Source organism: Neolamprologus brichardi, chromosome 3 (genome assembly GCF_056152115.1).
Source record: "Neolamprologus brichardi isolate AB-2024 chromosome 3, ASM5615211v1, whole genome shotgun sequence".
Lineage (NCBI taxonomy): Eukaryota > Metazoa > Chordata > Actinopteri > Cichliformes > Cichlidae > Neolamprologus > Neolamprologus brichardi.
In genome coordinates this window covers 28105354-28125606 of record NC_142106.1, presented here as the reverse complement: position 1 = coordinate 28125606, position 20253 = coordinate 28105354, and the positions used below count along the sequence as shown (strand labels likewise).

Genomic DNA, 20253 nt, shown 5'->3' with positions numbered 1-20253 from the left:
GTCTCCGCTCCTGGCCGCCGCCTGGCACACATTGCACCCGACTAGGGATGGGTACCGGTATCCGGTGCCACGATGGCACCGGTTTTGACATAAACGGTAGTAACCAGACCGAAAAGCAGCACACATTTCGGTGCTTTATTTCGGTGTTTTTTTTTTCCTGAGCTGTGATACACTTTCTTCTTCCTTACATTTGTATTGGCGGTTGGCAAACAACTGAAAGGTGCATTACCGCCACCAACTGGTATGGAATGATACACTTTAGATTCTAGCCAATCATTTTACGTTTCCGGGGATAGTAGGCGGGTCCAGGTACGTAAGTTCTTTTAGAGCAGAGCTTAAAAATGCCCAAGGCGAAGCGGTCAAAAGTCTGGCTGTACTTCACAGCAAAATATGCAAACTCAGCAGCCTGCAACAAGTGCTTTAAGGTGATACTGTGATACTGTCAAAGGAGGTAACACCTCAAATCCGATGAAACACCTGGCGATGCATAGCGTTTTTTTTAAAGCCGAGAAATGCGCCGTATTTGATAGCTTGCTGCGAGACCTCACAACGAGCGCATCTACTGCGGGTGTGGTGCCTGTTATCGGTCCCGGAGTTTGCAACATCCCCCAGAAACCCGAAGAGTAGAGTCCTGGCCCCTAGCCCTGCCAGTGTAGCAGAAATGATGACGGATGATGATGGCAGCAGCCGTTCTTCTCTGCGTGAGTAGCTTAATGTTGTTCGTGTGTAATTTACGTTGAGTAAGCTCACCACGGTATTACATTAATGCATGTAAGGTGAACTAGCAAACATCATGATAGTTACATGCGGCTGTCTTCTTGTTTGATGGCAGATACTCCCTTCACCCTGGCCAAAAAGGCTAAAATGACCAAAGAAAAAGTGGAAAACAGCTAAACATGAGAGGTTTTTGGACAAAGTTTGTGTTTTTTCCATTGATTAAGCACTGCTTCCAGCCCAGAGTGATACCATATATGCCCCATAGCTGCAGAAAAGGCTAACATTGTTATCTTTTTTAAAAAAAACAAACAAACAGCTGAACATGAGAGGTTTTTGGACCAAGTTTGTGTTCTCCATTCTTTAAGCACCGGTTTGAGCACTGTTTAAGCACCGGCACCATTTCAAAAGTACCGGTTTGGCACCGGTATCGGATAAAACCTAAACGATACCCATCCCTACACCCGACCCCTACGGTGCTTCCTGTAGTTGGTGGGCCTGCAGGAGGATGGGCCCATGTCCCCTTTTTGGGCTGTGCCCAGCCAGGCCCCATGGATTAAGGCCCGTCCACCAGACACTCACCCTCAGGCACTCTCCCTGGGCCTTGCTCCAGGGCGGGGCCCCAGTAACCCTATCCTGGGCAGAGTGAACAATGGTTTTCTCTTAAGGGTCTTCTGAATCGATGGATGGATGGATGGATATGACAAAATGCTGATTTCATTACAGAACAAAAACGAACATACTGCATCACATTAAACAAAATGTTTGAATCATGAAGTGAGCAGGCAAACAGGACATGTGGAGTTCTCACAGAATAACTGAGAGATGTGATGCTCACTTTTCTCATTTGTAGGTGCCCACTTTTTCCTGGCCGGTGATTCTGCTGCTATCTGCTAACCTGGATGCCCAAGAGTCTGTCTGAGAGTTCAGCCATGTTCAGCCTCCTGTAGGGTTGACTCATCTGACTTGGTGGTGTACAGTGTTGAGATGCCACTCATGATGATGAGGCTGTTGTTAGGTTAGGAATTCTGAATATAGAAGTGCAACAATGATTTTTGTGTTGTCATTTGTTTGTTTTTTAACTTTATTTGTTTCCATTTGCACAACAAAATTGTTTTTTGACTTTTCATTGAGACAAATTGTCACGGCGAGTGAGATGAGCCGTGTGGAGATGATAAAGGAGGATCCAATAGCAGGCAATCGTGAGGGTGTGAAGGTAATTTATTGGATACTAAGCACAGGGAGAAAATGGCAAGCGAAGATAAACTAAACTATACTGGAAGCAACTAAACTACTGAGCATGAACAAAAACACGAACATGAATGAGGGCGAGCAGAGACAGACAACGGTTGACAGCAGGGATAACACACAGAAGGAGCACAGTGGATACACAGACGGACCAGCAACTACAATGACACGACTTAAATACACACAGAGAAACACAGGGAGATAACACAGCTGGGAGTAATTAATGAGACGAGACAAGGGAGGTAAACTGAACACACTCACATGAGACGCAGACCTTCACATTAAAACAGGAAACAAGAAAACACTGCACAAAGACGCAGACACTACACTGAGAGACAGACAGAAAATGACACATGGAACTTGAACTATACAGACACAACTGAAGGACAATTACTAAAACATGAATAAACAGACACATAGAATTCCAATAATAATAATAATAATAATAATAATAATAATAATAATAATAATAATAATAATAATAATAATAATTAACAAAGCACAAGAGTAACAAAACAATCATTCAAAAATAAATCAAAACATAATCAATTCAAAATGCTGGGTCGAACCGACCCAGAACCGTGACACAAATATTCTCATGCAGAAAAATATTTCCATCGCGGATAAAAGCCCCAACTCGATTCAGCTGCAAACTGCTGGAGTGAATGAAAGTGATGAAAGTCTCATGGTATGTTTAACACTGAGAAACTTGGATGTTTTGAAGTGACAAATCTTTATTTGTAGATGCATCTCCAATGTCTGACACTGCAGACATATTCTGCTAGTGTCTAATTTTTGGACATGGATAGTTCTTATTTGATGTTACAAGTGGCAGGTGTGGTTGTTTCATAGTCAATCTTATTCATTATGTTTGTCAAGAACTGTTGCTCTTTAATAGATAAGATTGTGTGTTACTCCTGCTATTTAAGACATTGAAGTGATCTAGTGTGACACTGACCTTAAGAGTGCAGTGAGGAGCATCATTACAACCATTAAATATTTCAGCTCACATAAGTAACCCTGTTGGATGGGCTCAATGCTGTTAGACACTTTTGCTAAGGATTTCCTCTCATGGGGCAAGGAGTACTTCAGGATTCATGATTTATTTTGCAATGACTGCAGCAAAACATCACGAGGTATTCAAACACATATAATGGTGTGGCATTTTGTCTCGGAGATTAAGTACTGGAATTTCAGGAGCGGGACCGCGCCTCCAAACACGCTCTTTCCAGTTGTCATCTATATAGGTTCCCCCAGTTCTGCAAACTGTTCATTCTCGTTTATGTGCCGCACCTTTCCTCCCTTCTTGTTCTCAATTCTTTAACTTCTTCACTCCTATTTAGTACGTGGTGATCTGCCAGGGCCCGGGAGCCGTCGCCAGTCCCCTTCGAGGCCTTCCCCAAACAGCAGCTCAATTCATGTCCAAACACTCACCTTTACCTACTAAAACACTGTCAAACCTAAAATGAGGGCGTGGGCCCAAGCAGCTAGTGAAATGATTTAAATAAAACTGAACTTAAATTAAGCTATTTGTCATTGTGCTAAAATGAATATACCAATATATATTAAAATATATTTGCTAACCAACTCTGTGTTGCCTGGACGTCTCCTTCAAAAATGACTAAGAAGTTATAAAATCTGAAGATTGAGAGGTGAAAATATGGCTGGACTAGTACCAAAAGAATTATTTTCTTCTCATGCTGAGAACTGCTCAGCAACTTTTAAGTCCACTACAAGTTTTGTTATCACACTCCAATGTCAGCATGAATACATCACTTGTCAGTCCTACAGATTTTTAATGATAAAACCAGACGGACAGGCCTGTAGAGACAGTCAGCATCAATAGTGAAGAAATGCAGTGGTAGATTTCATTGTGAGACAGAACCAAAACCTTAAACAGTTAACATGTTAATGGCATTGTCTGCTTTCACGTAAAGAAAATAATCAATGATCAAAATAAGAAAATAGTAACCCCAAAACCGTGTAGACAAGGAGGGGCATTAGAAGGGATTTATGACCCCACCCCCTGTTAAATACATCATTATGTATCATGTTTCATGAGCAAACAAATAAGAAGTCTGAGTGTTTTAGAGGAAGCTTTGAAGTTGATTTTCATAGGACAAGCCAATATCTGCATTTAGCTTATAGTTATAGCAAGAGTTATTTAGATATAAGAACCTATAGCAGTCTTTTACTTTGCTTGATGTTTATTGTCATGTTTGACTAATTTGTATCCTATGAATTTCTGTCTGTAGAAAAACTGCACTGTGACATAACCTCCCAACAAACCGCTTAATCTAAGGAACTGAGCTCTTTAATTGTGACTAGTCAGGGTGTTTGACAAAGATCCTGATATTCTTGTGTTGACATTGCATGATGTATGTACTGGATGGAGTGGCACTTTTAAGGAACTGTGCTGTGTTTGGGACGAAAAGTGTTTGTTTTCCAATGTTCATCGTTTGAAACTGGGGAATTATAGCTTGTTAGACCAACTATACTAAGTAACAGTGGACATTTATTTTTTTATATATAAAGCATCCAGCTAATCAAGGCCAGATCAAGATTTTTATAGTATTGGAATAATCCATCTTTAAATACTTTAACACTGTTATAGATACTCTATGTCTGACATTGATCCAAAAATCTGAAAAATTGTTGTTCCATCACATTATTGTCTCCACTTAAATAACTTCTACACTCTTTCTTTTATTCAACTTTCTGTCTGTTTTACGTGCTTTTGTGGCTTTTTTCAATTTGCTTTTTTTCCTGTTTTTATGTTGCAGGGCATTTGACCTCTCAAGGCCACTGCAATGTACTAATATATCAATAGTGAGATTTATAAAAGGTGATAAATGAACATTTCAAAACTTCCCAGTTTGGAACACCATTAACACAACCAGCTGATCCAAACAGAGTCAGGTAGAACTTGAGTAAAAAAAAAAAATTACACATGACAAATTTTGGGGAAATATGTTTATGTTTCATATATTTGAAAGATGAGTTGGACTCGACTCTAAACAGCAATTACCTCAGTTGTACTTTACTTTGACTTAAACACAAATTAAAATGTGTTAGCATGTTAGTACAGTAACTTATAATAATGACATCTAAGTTTTGTAACTTTATACAAAATTAACCAGTTTCAGATTTAACAAAAAAACCTCACTGCTTGTATGGCTTTAAACTTTAAAATTCACACAAGGGGAAAGTAGACTGAAGGCTCCTGAGTTTTATTTCCTTTTTTATGTTTAAAGTCAAGTTTTAATGAAGGGTTAAACCAGTGGTTCCCAAACTTTTTTGCTAGGCCCCCCTTTGTTTTACAAGAAAAGTGTTCCCCCCCCCCCCCCCCCCTTCTCCAACCACACACACCCATATTTTGCTCCATTGCGGTTTATTTCACACCTCAAACATTTAGTAAACAATTAAGCAAATACAAGTAATCTGCAATAAATGACAGGTAGTAAGAAAATAAACTACTAACTCTTTTACGCTACGTCCACACCTACACGGGTATTTTTGAAAACGCAGCTGTTTTGTCCACATGTAAACAGTGTTTCGAATCACCGAAAACTGAGATTTTTTAAACTCCTTTTTTGCGTTTACCTGTGGACGAGGAGTACAGAGTTCGTCACGCAATGTCAAAGGTATGTGCCTTTTTTCACATCACGCTGTGCGCCACGTTATTGTTTACATGAGATGAATTGCAGAATGGGAGATAGAGACAAAATACTGTTAATCTGACTATCTTCAGTTTTTACACGCTTACATATAAACACGCAGTTACTGTCCCTCTATTTAGAAAGGCAGAGGCATCACGGTGTGATTATTTTACGTGTAGTTGTTTTTTTTCATGTGTAATAATATTCAACATTGCTATCAATACATTTTTTTTTTAAAAAATGCCTCTCTGTGCAAAATGGGTTTAAAAACATAAACAACTGTAGGATACTGTTTGCCCATGATTTAAACAGCCCAGTGCTGCTCCCGACACAGGGAAAACCAAGTCTGCAGGGGAGACCTACCTTGGCACTTGTGCAGGTGAAACCAAAGGGAAGATATGCTTCACCATATTTTCTAGTCTTTGGCTCTTATATCAGATCACTCTGAATGTGGCACGTGTTGCACAAGAATGCTGTACAGAGGTGAGATGCCGTTAATGACAATTAGGCTGTTGTTACTGTAGGAATGCTGAATGTACGGTGAGTGATGTAATGAAGTTGTGCAGCAATGTTTTCTTTGTTGTTATTTTCAATTGTACCTTTGAACTGTCACTAGAAGAATGAGTTGCATTAAGTTTGGCTTTCCTGAAAACTGTGCTTAAGTTTTTTGTTTTTTTTAACCTCGTGTGCTGCATTTCTCTAGAGCTGCACAACAAAAACATGTTTTTGCTTTTGTTGAGACAAATAAAGTTTACATTTCATGCATAAAAATGTTCCCATCTTAGGTAAAAGTGCCAACTTGATTCAGTTGCAAACTGCTGGAGTGAATGAACCTGAAATTGTGACGTGACTTTGAGCAATTTTCCATGATGTTTGTACTGAACAATTATTATCTCTAGGCATGTGTGTTTTGTAGTAGCAGACAATGGAGGTTAAGCACTGAAGTATTTTTAATTCTAATATAATTGTAATGGAGTGGTTTCCTCCTTCACTGTGGGTAAAGGTCTAACTTACAGCTAAGAAAGCTTCCTATGGTTTGGATTTGGCTTTTGTAGGCTTCTGACAGTTCAAGCTGACATGAAAGGATTTGCACATTGAAGTAGTGTCATACCTTTAACTTATTATGAACCTCCATATTAAATATGAACCTCCAGTTATCTAGTTTGGATCCATTACCACAGGAAGAAGGTGGCAGGTGTGGTTGTTTCATTGTCAATCTACTTCATTATGTTTGTCAAGACCTGTCGGCTCTTTAATAGATAAGATTATGTGTTACTCCTGCTATTTGAGACATTGAAGTGATCTAGTGTGACACTGACCTTAAGAGTGCAGTGAGTATTAGAAGGGATTTATGACCCCCCCCCCCCCCCCTCCCATGGCAAGTGATTAATAAAACTAAAAAAAGTTATAAAGCTGTAATAATTAATAGTTTCAGTTATGAATTAATAATTCAAATGATATTTATTTAATAACTAAATAGACATCAATTTTATTATTATGTTTGAGTTATTTAATAATTTGTTGGATATATTATTAATGTGTTTTTTGTGAAATAACTGTTTAATGACTTTATTATTTACATTTCAGGAAAACATTGATGAACTAATATACTCATCCGTAATTTCTCCTGCAGGCTTATAAATAGTTCCAAGTACTGTTCAAGCTGATGGTGCAAAGGTACTTACCTTGGGGTGATTTCTTCTACCCTTAATAATACCTTCTTGGTTTTTTGTCATGTAAGCATATCTCTTCAGTATAGCTGCCACAAATTCAGTTATGCTGTCTCTCTCTAACTCATCAGTTTAGGTTAAAAAAAACCCAACCTTAACTGCTGATCATCTTTCATTACCAGACTCCCATTCTCACATCACTTAGATTAGAGAATTTGCTAATAGAGACATCAGAGGAAGATATGTGAGAAAAGGTTTAGTGACTGAGCCATTAAACAAACAGAATAACCTAAATAACTGAAGTAGTTGGCCATTTCTTGATATACTCTCCTGCTTTGTCCAGTGGCTTCAAAAAAGGTAGCCCAAAGACTTCTACAGCAGTATATAGTTATATTTAAATACATTTAAGAGACATTTTCAGTATTAAACTTTTACTTGTATTGATTGGTTCTTTAAATAACTAAGCAATCCTAAAAATTCCCCTCAGTGTTCTTCTAGGGCCTCCATAAAAACCTCTGTCAGTACCAGAAAACCCAGCAGGTAGGTTTACAGGTTAACAGTAAGAACTGAAAGTGAAGAAATGCAGTTGTAGGTTTTTCTATGAGAATGAAAGAAAACTCAAAGTGAAATAAATTAAATAAACAGTGAAAATTTTTTAATAACATGGAAAAATAAAACTTCAATACGCAGAGTATTTTCTTTTTACAGCTTAACAAATGGCCATGGCCACTTGTCAGTAACATTTCTCTTCAAATGAACTCACCTCAACCTTTTACCAGAATTCTCCAACCTTGTCAGTACAAAAGATTTATTGTAACCGATTAAACCAGACAGACAGGCCTACAGAGACAATCGGGTTCAATAGTGAAGAAATCCAGTGGTAGGTTTCATTATGAGAAACAACGGAAACTTTCTTTAATGTTAATAAAATTAATTTAGTAGTTTATCTACATTTTTTACACTGTAGTTACAGTGTTACTAAGTTATGGATTAATAATTTTGATGAACTGTAGCTCAGCAACTTTTAAAGTCCACTACAAGTGTTACCAATGTCAAGATGAATACATAACTTGTCTGTCCTGCAGATTTTATAAATAAAACCAGACAGACAGGCCTGTAAAGACAGTCAGCATCAATAGTGGTAGGTTTCATTCTGACAGTGAAAGAAAACTATAACTACCTTACAGCAACTATGTTAATGGCACTGTCTTCTTTAACATAAAGAAAATTCTTTTAGTATTTGGCCTGTCGCCAGTAACATTTCTGTTGATATGAACTCACCCCACCCTTTACCAGAAATGTAAAACCTTTCCAGTAAAACGATACTGCTGGATCAAAGTAAGAAAACGATAACATAAGTCACTGTAGACATTTTCCCCTATGAATTTCCATGACACTAAAAATATCAAATATACTAATCTAATAAACTCCCTGATCTTTCATTACTAAATTCTTCTTAATTTTCTTCCATCTAAATATCTTATACATGCCTCATTCCCATCTACCTTTTTTGTTTGACAGCAAATATGTCCTAACTTGATTCCTTCTAACATTTTGATCATAACATCCTGCTCACTTTGGTATTCACAGTCTATTGGTGGGTGTATGCATATACCCACAAATCCTTCCTGGGTGTGGCATGTGGCTGTATACTATATATAACAGCAACCTGTTACCCAGGTTATAGAACATAGTTACCAGTCACAGATCAGCAGAACACTTCACCCACATTTGCAAGAACTGAAAGACAAGGTGAGAAAAGTCTTGATGGATCCACAAAGATGTTAACTTTTTTATGAATGTGATGCTGTAAATGTGTACTGTCACACAAAGCGTGCTACAAATAGTACCATTCTATAATTTGCTCTATGCAAAATTGCTTGCATATGTAATTATTACATGGTTTTGGGGCTTCCTAGATATTTCAAAGTCCATAGGGATAATGCAGCATTATACACTCATTGGACAATTTGTTAGTTGCTAGCCCCTGTTCAGTGTTGGGGAGTAACGGAATACATGTACCTCCGTTACGTATTTAAAATACAAAATATGAGTAACTGTATTCCGTTACAGTTACCGTTTAAAAAGGTGGTATTTAGAATACAGTTACTTTGTTGAAATAAATGGATTACACGGCGGTACTTCCCTGTTTCATATTGTGGCGGGTCAGGACTGTTTGGGTTTTGTTTGACAGCTACGTTCTGTTGTTCCAGGTGGCACGGTTACGGTTGCCATGGTTACAGGGTGACGCTCTCTCTCTGCGTGTTTTCTGGGTGAGAGAGCGCCTGTTGTTGTTGTGCTAAGCTAATAGGCAGGATGCTACAGGTATAGCTCTAAAGAATGTAGCATCATAGGCAGTGTAGTCCGTGCTGCAGGGAGAATGGACTGCCATACCCGTCATGTGTCTGTGAACGAGGGAGGGAGAAAAAGGAAAAGTACGAGCTGTCCTCGAGCAAAAACGGGAGCTGGAAGCAGTGGCGGTCCTAGCCTGTTTGGCGCCCTGGGCGAACACCCCCTCTGGCGCCCCCCCCCCCCCCCCCCCCCCGACACACACACACACACACACACACACACACACACACACGAAGAGAGAGACAGAGTATGCATTGTATGCAAACGTTGTATGCAAACGTTGTATGCAAACGGCTACTAAACAGACATCATAATTCGTCATACAATGAGAACAGGACAAATCAACAATTGACACTGACTAATTAATATTATATTATTGTATATATTGTTTGGAGTTTAGTCTGTTACTGTTACTATTTTTTACCATTTCTTCTTGGAGGAACTGTAACCCACATAATTTCCTTAGGGATTAAGAAAGTATCCTGATTCTTAATGTTTTAGGATATATGACCTGCCATTATCCAATGACACATCTGCTTACCTGTATCTTTTGCTCGTTTCTCCTTGTAGGAGCCATAATTAAATGTATTGAATTTTAATGATCACTGGGTTTTCATTTGTTTGGTTGCTATGGTGATGTGTAATGGGAGTCACGTGGGTGGTAGCGGTGATATTAAGAGGGCGTTGTCAGTCTGTCTTTCACTGGTTTGATTTTGACAGAGAGGAGGGCTGGGTAGCCGTAGTTTTTGTTGACCGCAGCATTGTTGCATTAGAGCCTGTGATGTTTTAAGAGTTTGAGCCGATCACATTGCTCTGTAAACTTTTCAAGCACTTTAATAAACAAGCAAGCAATTCCACCTCTCGCATTATTGCATAAAGTTGACAGGCAAACAGGCAGGCTCAGTCCCACAGTCGCCTCTAGCGACTGTGGAAGTCGCTACACTCCTCCTCTTCTTTTCACTTTTTTTTAAGAGTTTAAAAACGGGTTGTGTGTGAGACTTTAAATCAACAAAATATAAAATATACATTTTAAATTGTTATTGATCCCTTTACCCCTGGTCCTAAAGTTTATATTTATTTTCTTACTCTTCTTATATTTATAGTTTGTTTACTTGCACTGCTGTAACTGGAGCCTCGTCGTCTCGTCTCTCTATATACTGGACTGTATGTAGCGGAGATGACAATAAAGTTTACTTTGGCTACGTTCACTCTGCAGGTCTTGATGCTCAATTCCGATTTTTTGATCAAATCCGATTTTTTTGTCTGCTCGTTCACACTACAAATAAAATGCGTCAGCAAACGCGCTCTGTTTAGACCCAGAGCAAACAGTATTGTTTGACAGATGGCCGTTAATACAAAGACTTCGGACTTTACGTTTCCCAATTTTTGCTTTAAGGTATTTTGTTATTTACATAATAATGTAAATAACCTAATAATGATCCTTATTGCTGTTTTAGAGAGGAGCGCTGCTTCAAAGGGTAGTTGCAGATTTCTGTCAGAATCTGCAGATTATGCAGTACAAATAAAATGTTCACGTTTCTCCAACGTTGTCTTCCCAACAGTTTCACTGACATCTACACGGGATGGCCAGGAAGCGTTCGCGATGTCTTCTCCGGAGCTGATAATTGGCGTCTGTCTTGTGTCAGTGACGTAAAAGACAGATTTAATGCGACATGACCATCAAACAGCAGTCGCTTTCTGAAACATCGGATATGTATCGGATTCAGTACCACATACGAAAGTGACCCAGATCGGATTTGAAAATATTGGATTTGTGCCGTTCACACTGTCATACCATGATCGGATATGGGTCGCATAGGGTCAAAAAAATCGGATTTGATGCGCTTTCGCCTGCAGTGTGAACGTAGCATTTGACTTCAGCAGCAAGCAGGCGCACCGAGGGCTCTCGCGCTCACTTTTCCCGTATAGAATTTTGAAAAAACATCGGTGCAAATTATAAGTCTGTATCATGATGTCTGGTGTTTTCGTGTTTGCTGGTTTGTTTGTAATTTGTTTTATTTTGCCAGTTGGTAATTTTTGCTGCTCCAGCCAGCCAGAGCATCCCCCGCCGCCCCGCCCTCTCCTCCCTGTGCCGCAAGCAGCAGGCGCACCTCGCAAACGGAGGGCGCCCTCACTCCCAGCAAATGGGCGATAGAAAACCAATGCCATTCCCAATATGCGCTGGCATGATGTCGGGGCAGCATGAGAACAAGCCGTGATGCCGCCCCCACCACGATGCCGCCCCGGGCAACCGCCCGTGTCGCCCGTATCTAAAACCGCTACTGGCTGGAAGCATGTAAATATAATAATAACCACTGCAGCTAAGAAGAGTGCCTGACGAGTCCAGTTGTAAGTAAGCTATTAAGACTCGACTGTACACCGTGTTCGTGTTTTCCTCCAAAAAACAATAAGTTCCGTTGGAGCAGCCTTTCAACGCCTCTCTCTGTCTCTCGCTAGCAAAGTTGACCCAGACAACAAAGTAAAGCTAGTTTTCAGCTATGAGCCCGACACAGAACGCAGCGTATTAGCCAGAGGTCCCTTTACTATGGTTCGGAGCCGCGGACCTTCAGTAACAGTAATAAATCACAGCAATAGTACATTCATGTAGTTGTAAACAGCATGATAATATATTAAGTAATCCAAAGTATTCAGAATACGTTACTCTCATTGAGTAACGTAACGGAATACGTTACAGAATACATTTTGGGGCATGTATTCTGTATTCTGTAATGGAATACATTTTAAAAGTAACCTTCCCAACACTGCTCCTGTTGCTGCAGAGTTGCTTTAATTCTTCACTCTTTAACAAGGTGCTGAAAACATAACTCAAAGATTTTGTCCGTATTGACATGATAGCATCAGCTTTTGATCTATTTTCTTTTGAAGTAGTCAGTTGTGTCTTATAACCTACCATGGGGTGTCAAAATGGTATGCAATGGCAATTTATCAGTCTGCTATCGGTTTTTGATTAAATTAAAGTTAGCAATTACATGGATTACATTTTTACTCTAGTTTGACTGAGGCCTTTAACTGTTGGTATAATTCATGACTGATCCATGGTTTCTTGGTGTTTATACCAAGTTCTTATCCTACCATCCAAACGTTGTGGTAAAAATTTAATCTAATCTGACCGGGTAATGTTTTTCCTATATTCTATTATCCAAATTTGACCATGTGAATGGTAGCCTCAGTTTGCTTTTCTTAGCTGACAGACGTGAGACCCTGTGTGGTCCTTAAATACTCAAACCAACTTGTCTGCCAACGACAAACCATGCAACCTTCAAAGTGATTTAAGTCACTTAATTCCCCATTCCGATGCTCAGTTTGAACTTCTTTACCATTTATAAATACAGCAATGCACTGAGATGTTCATTTTAACAAGCAGTTGAACAGGTATGCCTAATAATCTGGTCAGCGTAAATTTAGGGGGTGGAATTGCAGGCTTCATGTAGTGTTTATCTCTATGACTATTTAATTCAAAGAACCTGTAAACTAGTATTTATGAATCACATGTCATAAGGTGAATGTGAAATCCCAACATACAAAAACTCTTATTAAGGTTGTGTTTGCTACTGCCTAGACTACTCATTTAGTCTCAGAGAACAGTTCAGGCTAAAGTACTTTTGTTTTCTAAAACTTATTACAGCACAGGACAGCTAAAGCTGAAGATGGCAAATGGACCAGCCCTGTCCACTGCTAAATGTGGGGAAGTATATGTAGGGAGTGAATTCAGAGATTCCTGCACAATGTTGGATGTTCTCCATGCAAATCAGTTTGAAGGAGACATTTTGGATCCAGCACTCACAGGGAAGACAGAAGAGACTTTCTACAGAGGGGCCCCACCTCAGTGGTTAAACTTCTACATCAGTGAACAAGCAGAGTTACATGGGACTGGAACTGTTTTAATCAAAAGACATGGATACACAGAGGTTAGGAAACAAATAGAGAATAAAAAAAAAATTCCAGGGATATCAACTGTAAAACTGACACACCAACCAGGAAGTGGGGGAACTACAATGGCCATGCAGGTGATGTGGGACTTGAGAAAAACCTTCAGGTGTGCTATTTTAACTGGCTCCACCTCAGACATGGCAAAAGTTGCAAAAGAGGTTGTCCAACTTTTCACAGCAGGCCGTCGAAACTACCAGAACACTGTGCTGTTGTTAGTGGATGATAAGAAAATCCTGGAAGATCTCGAAATCAGCATTATGATGACAGTTGCTGAGAAGAAGATAGTTACTTGTATGCCTGTAGTCATTTTCCTCAGCTGTGTGAGAAACAATGCACCTCAACAGAGTGACCACATTGTCCTAAAGAACACACTCTCAGACAATGAGAAGGAAAAACCCAACGAGATGGAAGCATTCAATGAGAAAAAGAAAGAGCTTCAAAGCAGATACAAAGATAAATGTGAACAGTTTCATGGCTTTAACATAATGCAAAGTAATTTCTCTCAGGACTACGTCAGGGAGGCATGTGCAGCTTTAGAAAACAGCAAAAAAACAAATAAACCTCGGAAGACACAGCTTGCTGCCTTCCTTTCCCTGCTGAATGACTACGTACCAGGGTCATATCTCCTGGAGTCTCAGTGCCTGGACTTCCTAAGACATGAAGACTATGATGACCTTTCACTGGAGGATCAAATGCAGCCTTTCAGTCATCTCATCATCACATTCCAAGAAGATGGAAGAGCTGAGAAAAAGGTCCGCATGGCTCACAGTATGATAGCACAATATTGTACTGAACTGTTGGCAAAGGCAGGTTTGACCAGAAGTGACACAACAAGAAACTTCTTGAACAGTTTTTGCAGAGATAAGGAGGATAATTTTTTGTCCAGTTCCATCAAAGACATGCTAACCAAAAGAGAAATGAAAATCACAGAGGACCCAACTGAAGGGAGAGATGTTAAAGAAGAAAAACCTTTGTTTTCTAAACTTATTCTAGATATTAAAGAGAAGGAGAGAAATAACAGAGATAAAAATTATGGTAAATGTCAGAGTGTGTCAGTTTTAAAAGTGGCCTCAAATACATTTGGTCAAAATCCATTTTTTCCACAAGCTCTTGCTCGTTTTTATTATATAGAATTAAAAGACTACAATCAGGCAGAAATGTGGGCACGAAGGGCAATAGAAAGAGATCCTCAAAATTCTTTTGTTGCTGACACACTTGGCCAAGTCCATAAGAACCACCTAATGAACAATGAGGTTTCTGAACTAAGAGACATTTTGAGACTGGCCAAAAAAGCCATTAAAGCTTTTGAAGATGAAGAAAAACTTGCTGAAGATGAAGATGGACCAGACATGAAAAAACATGGCAATATAAAAGTTTCACCTTTTTATAACTTCAGAGGGCAGTTTGGTTACCTGCAGGTCTGCAATACTCTGTATTACAAACTTGTCAGTCAAAATGAAACCTGGGAAGAAGTTCTCACCAAAAATGTATCGATGGGTTCTGTCCTCGAATTACTTGGAGAAAACAAACTCCAAAGATTCAATGATCTCATATTAAGCCTGCGAGATGACATTGAGAAAAAATGCATGTTTTTGGAAAAATTTCAGACTTACTCAAAGCCTAAAACAGAGAAAGATGATCCTGAATATATATCTAAAGACATCTCAAACTGCTACCAGAAGTATGTTGACAACACAACTGCAAAACAACTCATCCAGATGTTTCAGGAGGGAAACCTAGATGAACAGTCTGTGGAAGTGCTGTCATTTCTTATCAAACAATACACTCAATCAGACCTCAAAGACATATCTACAAAGTGTAGAGAAATGTGTCCAAGTGCGGATTCAGAGACAGCTCTGGTCAACAACATCCTCACACTATTTATAGGGAAAATGCCATCGAGCAAAAAAGACCCACCTGAACTACACATGTTCTCCCTCCTCTGGTACTGGGCTGGAAATCAAGGCCAATGTGATTATGACCTCAGTGAGTTAACTCAGCAAATGTACAAGTCTTATGAAAATACATATAAGAAGTACTTTCGAAACAGGTACCTCCTTCCTGTGTTTTTCATTGGAAAAGGTGAAGGTGTGAAGAGAATTGTTCACAGAAGTGTTATTGAGAAACATCTGAAAGCGATTGAAGCAGATTGGAGCAAGAACTGGAAGAAAGAAGAAATCTTCAGAAATCCTGATGTTCAAGAGCTCCTTCTCAGACTTGATGGAGAAGTAAGAAACTACAAAGTGTATACAAGAGTTGGTGGCAAAGAGATTGAGATGAATGCCAATGTGAGAAACAAAATTTGGAAACCACGCTCAGTTACCTTTTACCTTGGATTTACCATCAGAGGTCCTGTGGCCTTTGCCATTCAGCGCAAAACTGCAGACACAGGTAAGAAAGCATAACAGTAAAACTACAGTGAACTGTAGCTGCTTGTTGTTAGTTTATAGTTCTATAGTGATTGTGTTTGTATTATGGTCTTGAAGAGATCATTATACAGGTTGAAAAATTCTTTTCAAAACACATTTTATAAAACTACCAGTTTAACCAACATCATGTATTTATTTGCAAAACAACCAGCAAGTCCAGGAAATTACTCTTCTTATGAATATTGGTACATATAAAATAAAAGTCCTGTCCCCTCGCCATTACTGTTCTGTTGCTCTTAATAGCAATAGTTTATGTTTGGAAGGAAACATATACCAAACAGACAAATTTTTATATATCAGCAGAAAGAAACCTTGGACATTAATGTCACAGCAAGTTCTAAATATTAACATCCAAATATGTTTACTAACACATTATATCTACTAAGATTACAACATCAGCTTGTATACACCTTAGTTTCTGTTGTGGAATAAGATTTTTTTAACATCCATTATTGTGTTTTTCAACTTATGTTATGTTTACTGATTGCCTCAGATCACAGTGTCATGGATCTCAGTGGAACAGCCCTGACCAACGATGTGAAAGACACCAAAGATAATGAGGGACATTAAAGTTTGTGCTCAGGTTCCCCATGGGAAGGCGATTCTGAGACTTTTCTTTGTGTTTATGTGTTTACATGTAGGGGCAAAAACGAAAGGAAATGGGCTCTGTGATGTTTAAAACCAATGCAAAAGAAGTATGTGTTATGGTCATTTTTCCTGCTGCCGCAGTTTTAGTCATAAATATATTATTTCTGCTAACACCTTAGATTAAACAACAGAAATTCTGATTCATAGAAAAAGTTGAGTTCCTAAAACTTTTTTGCCAAGTGTCTATTTAATACTTTGTTCGTGGATTTGTCACATCTATGTAAGTTTTGGATGTAGTGAAGTTTACAAACTTTGTGAAGAAACGTCTCAAATGATCTTTTTTTACATTGTTGTTTAATTGTTTTAATTGGAAGTTTTAAAAACATGATATTACAGAATTGTTTAGTCATTTATAACATGACACGAGTGAAGCATAACCAATGAAACTGTTTGACATATTTCAGTTGCTGCTTCATGTATTGTACTGTTTTGATTTGTTTTCTAAAACAGTAGATTTATGAGATATAAGTTTATTTGTTGTTTTATTTGTGCATTAAAATGCAGTTCCGTGTATGTGCTATTACCTTCATGGTTTTATTATGGATTTATGCAATTTTAAAAATAGAAGGGGTTTCTTTGTTCTCATTGTGTTGCATTGTGTTGTGGTTTTTTTTTTCACATTTTTAATCAGACCTTTGTTCATATTAAGATGAGTATTGCTGAATTTATCATTACTTAGTAGGTAATGTTTTGTTTCTGCAGCACTGAATCTATTTGGAACTTTGCATACTCAGTTTGATTATGTAAATCAATATTAAAGTTACATACATAGCTACCTGTGTATAATAATATTGTTTTGCATTAATTTCAAATGTGTTTACTGGCTGTTAGTCAAAATCAAACAATTACTTTTAAATGTTTTAAAGGTACACTCGGTTTTGCATTTTATGTTTTTGGGGGGTATTTTAAAGGGTTTATCTATAGCTTTGTCATACCATTAAAACAGTACATTGTTGTTGTTATTATTATTAGTAGTAGTAGTAGTAGTAGTAATAGTAGTAGTAGTAGTATGGTCAACTTTTAGAGAATTGCCAACTATCTCTCAATTTATTTGTCAAAAAACTAAAAAAAGAAAGACATAAATTCTGCATTAAATATCAGAAAAACCTAATTTGCTTGAATACTTTTGTCCATGGTGATCCTTCAGTGAAACTATGCCATCTGACAGCATAATAAACATATAGGTGCACTTTGTCTGTTGCTTTGAATAAACAGAGTAGCTTGAAAAGGAATCAAACTCTTGTCCTGATTATTATTTTTATTTTTATTTTTTTTATTTTTTTTGTCAGCCACCGTCTGATGCCTATGATTACATGACAATTGTGTATGGGATAGGTATGAATAGAAGTGTGTATGAATTTCCACTTTTGGTGCAGCTCTCTGACTGTAAACATAAACATAGAGCTTGTCTGGCATATACTAAATTATCCAAAATATATTATAAACTTCCAAGTACACACGTGTTTGATAAGACGATGCTTGATGTTTAAGAAAAAAACATTTACAATATAAGAAGAGATTTAAAGAATTAAATAACACTATCTGGAAAGTAAAGGAGGGCTTTATTATCCAATGGTGACAAAAGTGAGAGGAGAGCAAAGCACCCCCTGGAGTCTAGATGCTGGTGGCAGTCAAGATGAAGATGAGGAGGAGCCTGGTTGCATGAATGACAGTCTGAAAGACAGAATGACAGAAGACCACTGAGATTTTAAACACAGAGAGCAGAAGGCAGGCAAGAAAATGATTGGACTGGAGTAATGATGTTAGCAGCTCGATGAGTGATTACAGATGTTCCTTACTGAACTTACACATGAGCCTCATTATTACTGAGGACCAGAAATATGTGGAGCTCAACTCCCAGCATGCTGGGTGAGGACTGTGTGATAAGGGTAACGTTTTGCCACTGCACTCACAGATGTGAACATTATACCTGGATCAGTTACACAGGTCAAAGTTACTAAAACATCAGAAATACCTGAAAGGTTTCTTATTAAATAAACCTGTTGTTGGTTCACTGTAAATTTGGTCACATCCTGCCCCCTAGAGCCTACACCAAAAACACTACTTTAATATCATAAATGAAACATTCTTTAATCCAACAGAGCCGCTGGTCCATTGAGTGGATCTCATGCTTTGACTCTCCTTCTATGCAACGTAGGATTAAGCTGTGTGGTTGATATGTATTTAGGAGTAAATGTGTTAGTAATGTTTCTTTAAAAGTTGGCTCTGACTGTTTTCATGATGCTTTAAACAAATTTTTAACCTCTGCTGGTACTGAAAAGTACTGCAACATAAGCATGCACGTTAATTTGATACCTATAGACAAGGCAAAGAATAACATCCACACAATAGACCAGCTGGTCTATTATACAATTTGCTGTGATATCAGGTTGCATTTTCTTTATGAGGCACTATATTCTCAATCCCCCTTGAATTCCTAAGGTTTTTTGAAGTTTCACTTTTTTTTCCCACAAACTCTCGCTCGTTTTATTATATCAAAATTTGGGCAAAAAAAAAGCAAAGTGGAGGGCTCACTGAAGTTTATTTGTTGCAGATACACTAGGCCAAGTCCATAAGAGCCACCTGGAGAACACAACCAATTCTGCCAGACCACGAGAAATTTGGAGACTGGCCCAGAGGGGATTGAAGCTTTTGAAGATGAAGAAAAACCTGCAAAAAAATGAACATGTCAAAGGCAAACAAGAAAGTGCTGCTTGGTTACCTGTGGTATGACCATCTTATCAGACAATGAACAACAATGAACTTTGGAAGAAAGTTCTCACCAAAGACGTGTGACTGGACTCTGTCCTGAAATCCCCCAGAGATGAGAAACTTTTCATGTTTATGGAGCTAGTAAACAGCCTCAGAGATATGGTTATGAAAAGGTTTGAATTTTTTTGACAGTTTCAGATTTTGTTTTGAAAAAAGATGATTCATCCTACATTTCACAAAAAATACCCCAAAACATCAGAATGTCTGCAAAAGGTATGTTGTGCCAAGCCAAATGATCACATCCAGAAAACCTTCCACAAACTTAAACAAAACCTGTCTGTCACTTCTCATGTCTCAAAAGATGGACTAAACCAGACACCAAGGACATTGAACTATGTCAACATAAAGACTCTGTTATACATGTCTTACCCAGCTACATTCTGGCCAATATCATGCTGATTAATATGAAAGAAACGTTTGTGTTTCTCCCTGAAAGCAGATGAGTTTTTATTGAGATATTTTAATGAGTTTACGTATGATTTTATATCTCATCAAATAATAAGAATAAGAATAAGAATAATCAGATACATTTTTTTGTTTTTACACACACAAAAAAATAGAAGCTTTAACGTCAAAAACATCACTGATTCATATCCTGGCGCCTCTCGTTGGCTGGAAGCAGCAAGTACGCCACCTGTCGAAACAGGCGTGAAACACAGCCCAACGTCGGAGTTTGCCGTGGTCACGTGACCTGGGTGTTTTCAACCGCACTTTGGAACTGGGTTTCGAAACGTCTGTGCCTCGGTGGCTCAATACCAATGACTGTAGATGCTCAATACAGTATCGAAACGTCAATATTGAGCTTCCAGT

The 20253-nt window shown here is 38.3% G+C and overlaps 1 protein-coding gene across 1 annotated transcript; it reads left to right on the top strand.

Annotated features, from left to right (window-relative positions):
• Nucleotides 1-13237: 13237 nt before the first annotated feature.
• Nucleotides 13238-16593, top strand: LOC148104127 (sterile alpha motif domain-containing protein 9-like). The gene is made up of 2 exons (XM_087839275.1): nt 13238-15985; nt 16517-16593. Exons 1-2 carry the CDS (start codon nt 13312-13314, stop codon nt 16591-16593), a joined length of 2751 nt encoding a protein of 916 aa, XP_087695401.1. The 5' UTR covers nt 13238-13311.
• The last annotated feature ends 3660 nt before the right edge of the window (nt 16594-20253 follow it).

What these genes read in the sequence shown, in the direction of transcription:
- LOC148104127 (XM_087839275.1), top strand. Translation starts at nt 13,312, where the DNA reads ATGGCAAATGGACCAGCCCTGTCCACTGCTAAATGTGGGGAAGTATAT. An exon ending in GCGCAAAACTGCAGACACAG is followed by an intron (nt 15,986 to 16,516) that starts GTAAGAAAGCAT and finishes TGATTGCCTCAG; the next exon opens with ATCACAGTGTCATGGATCTC.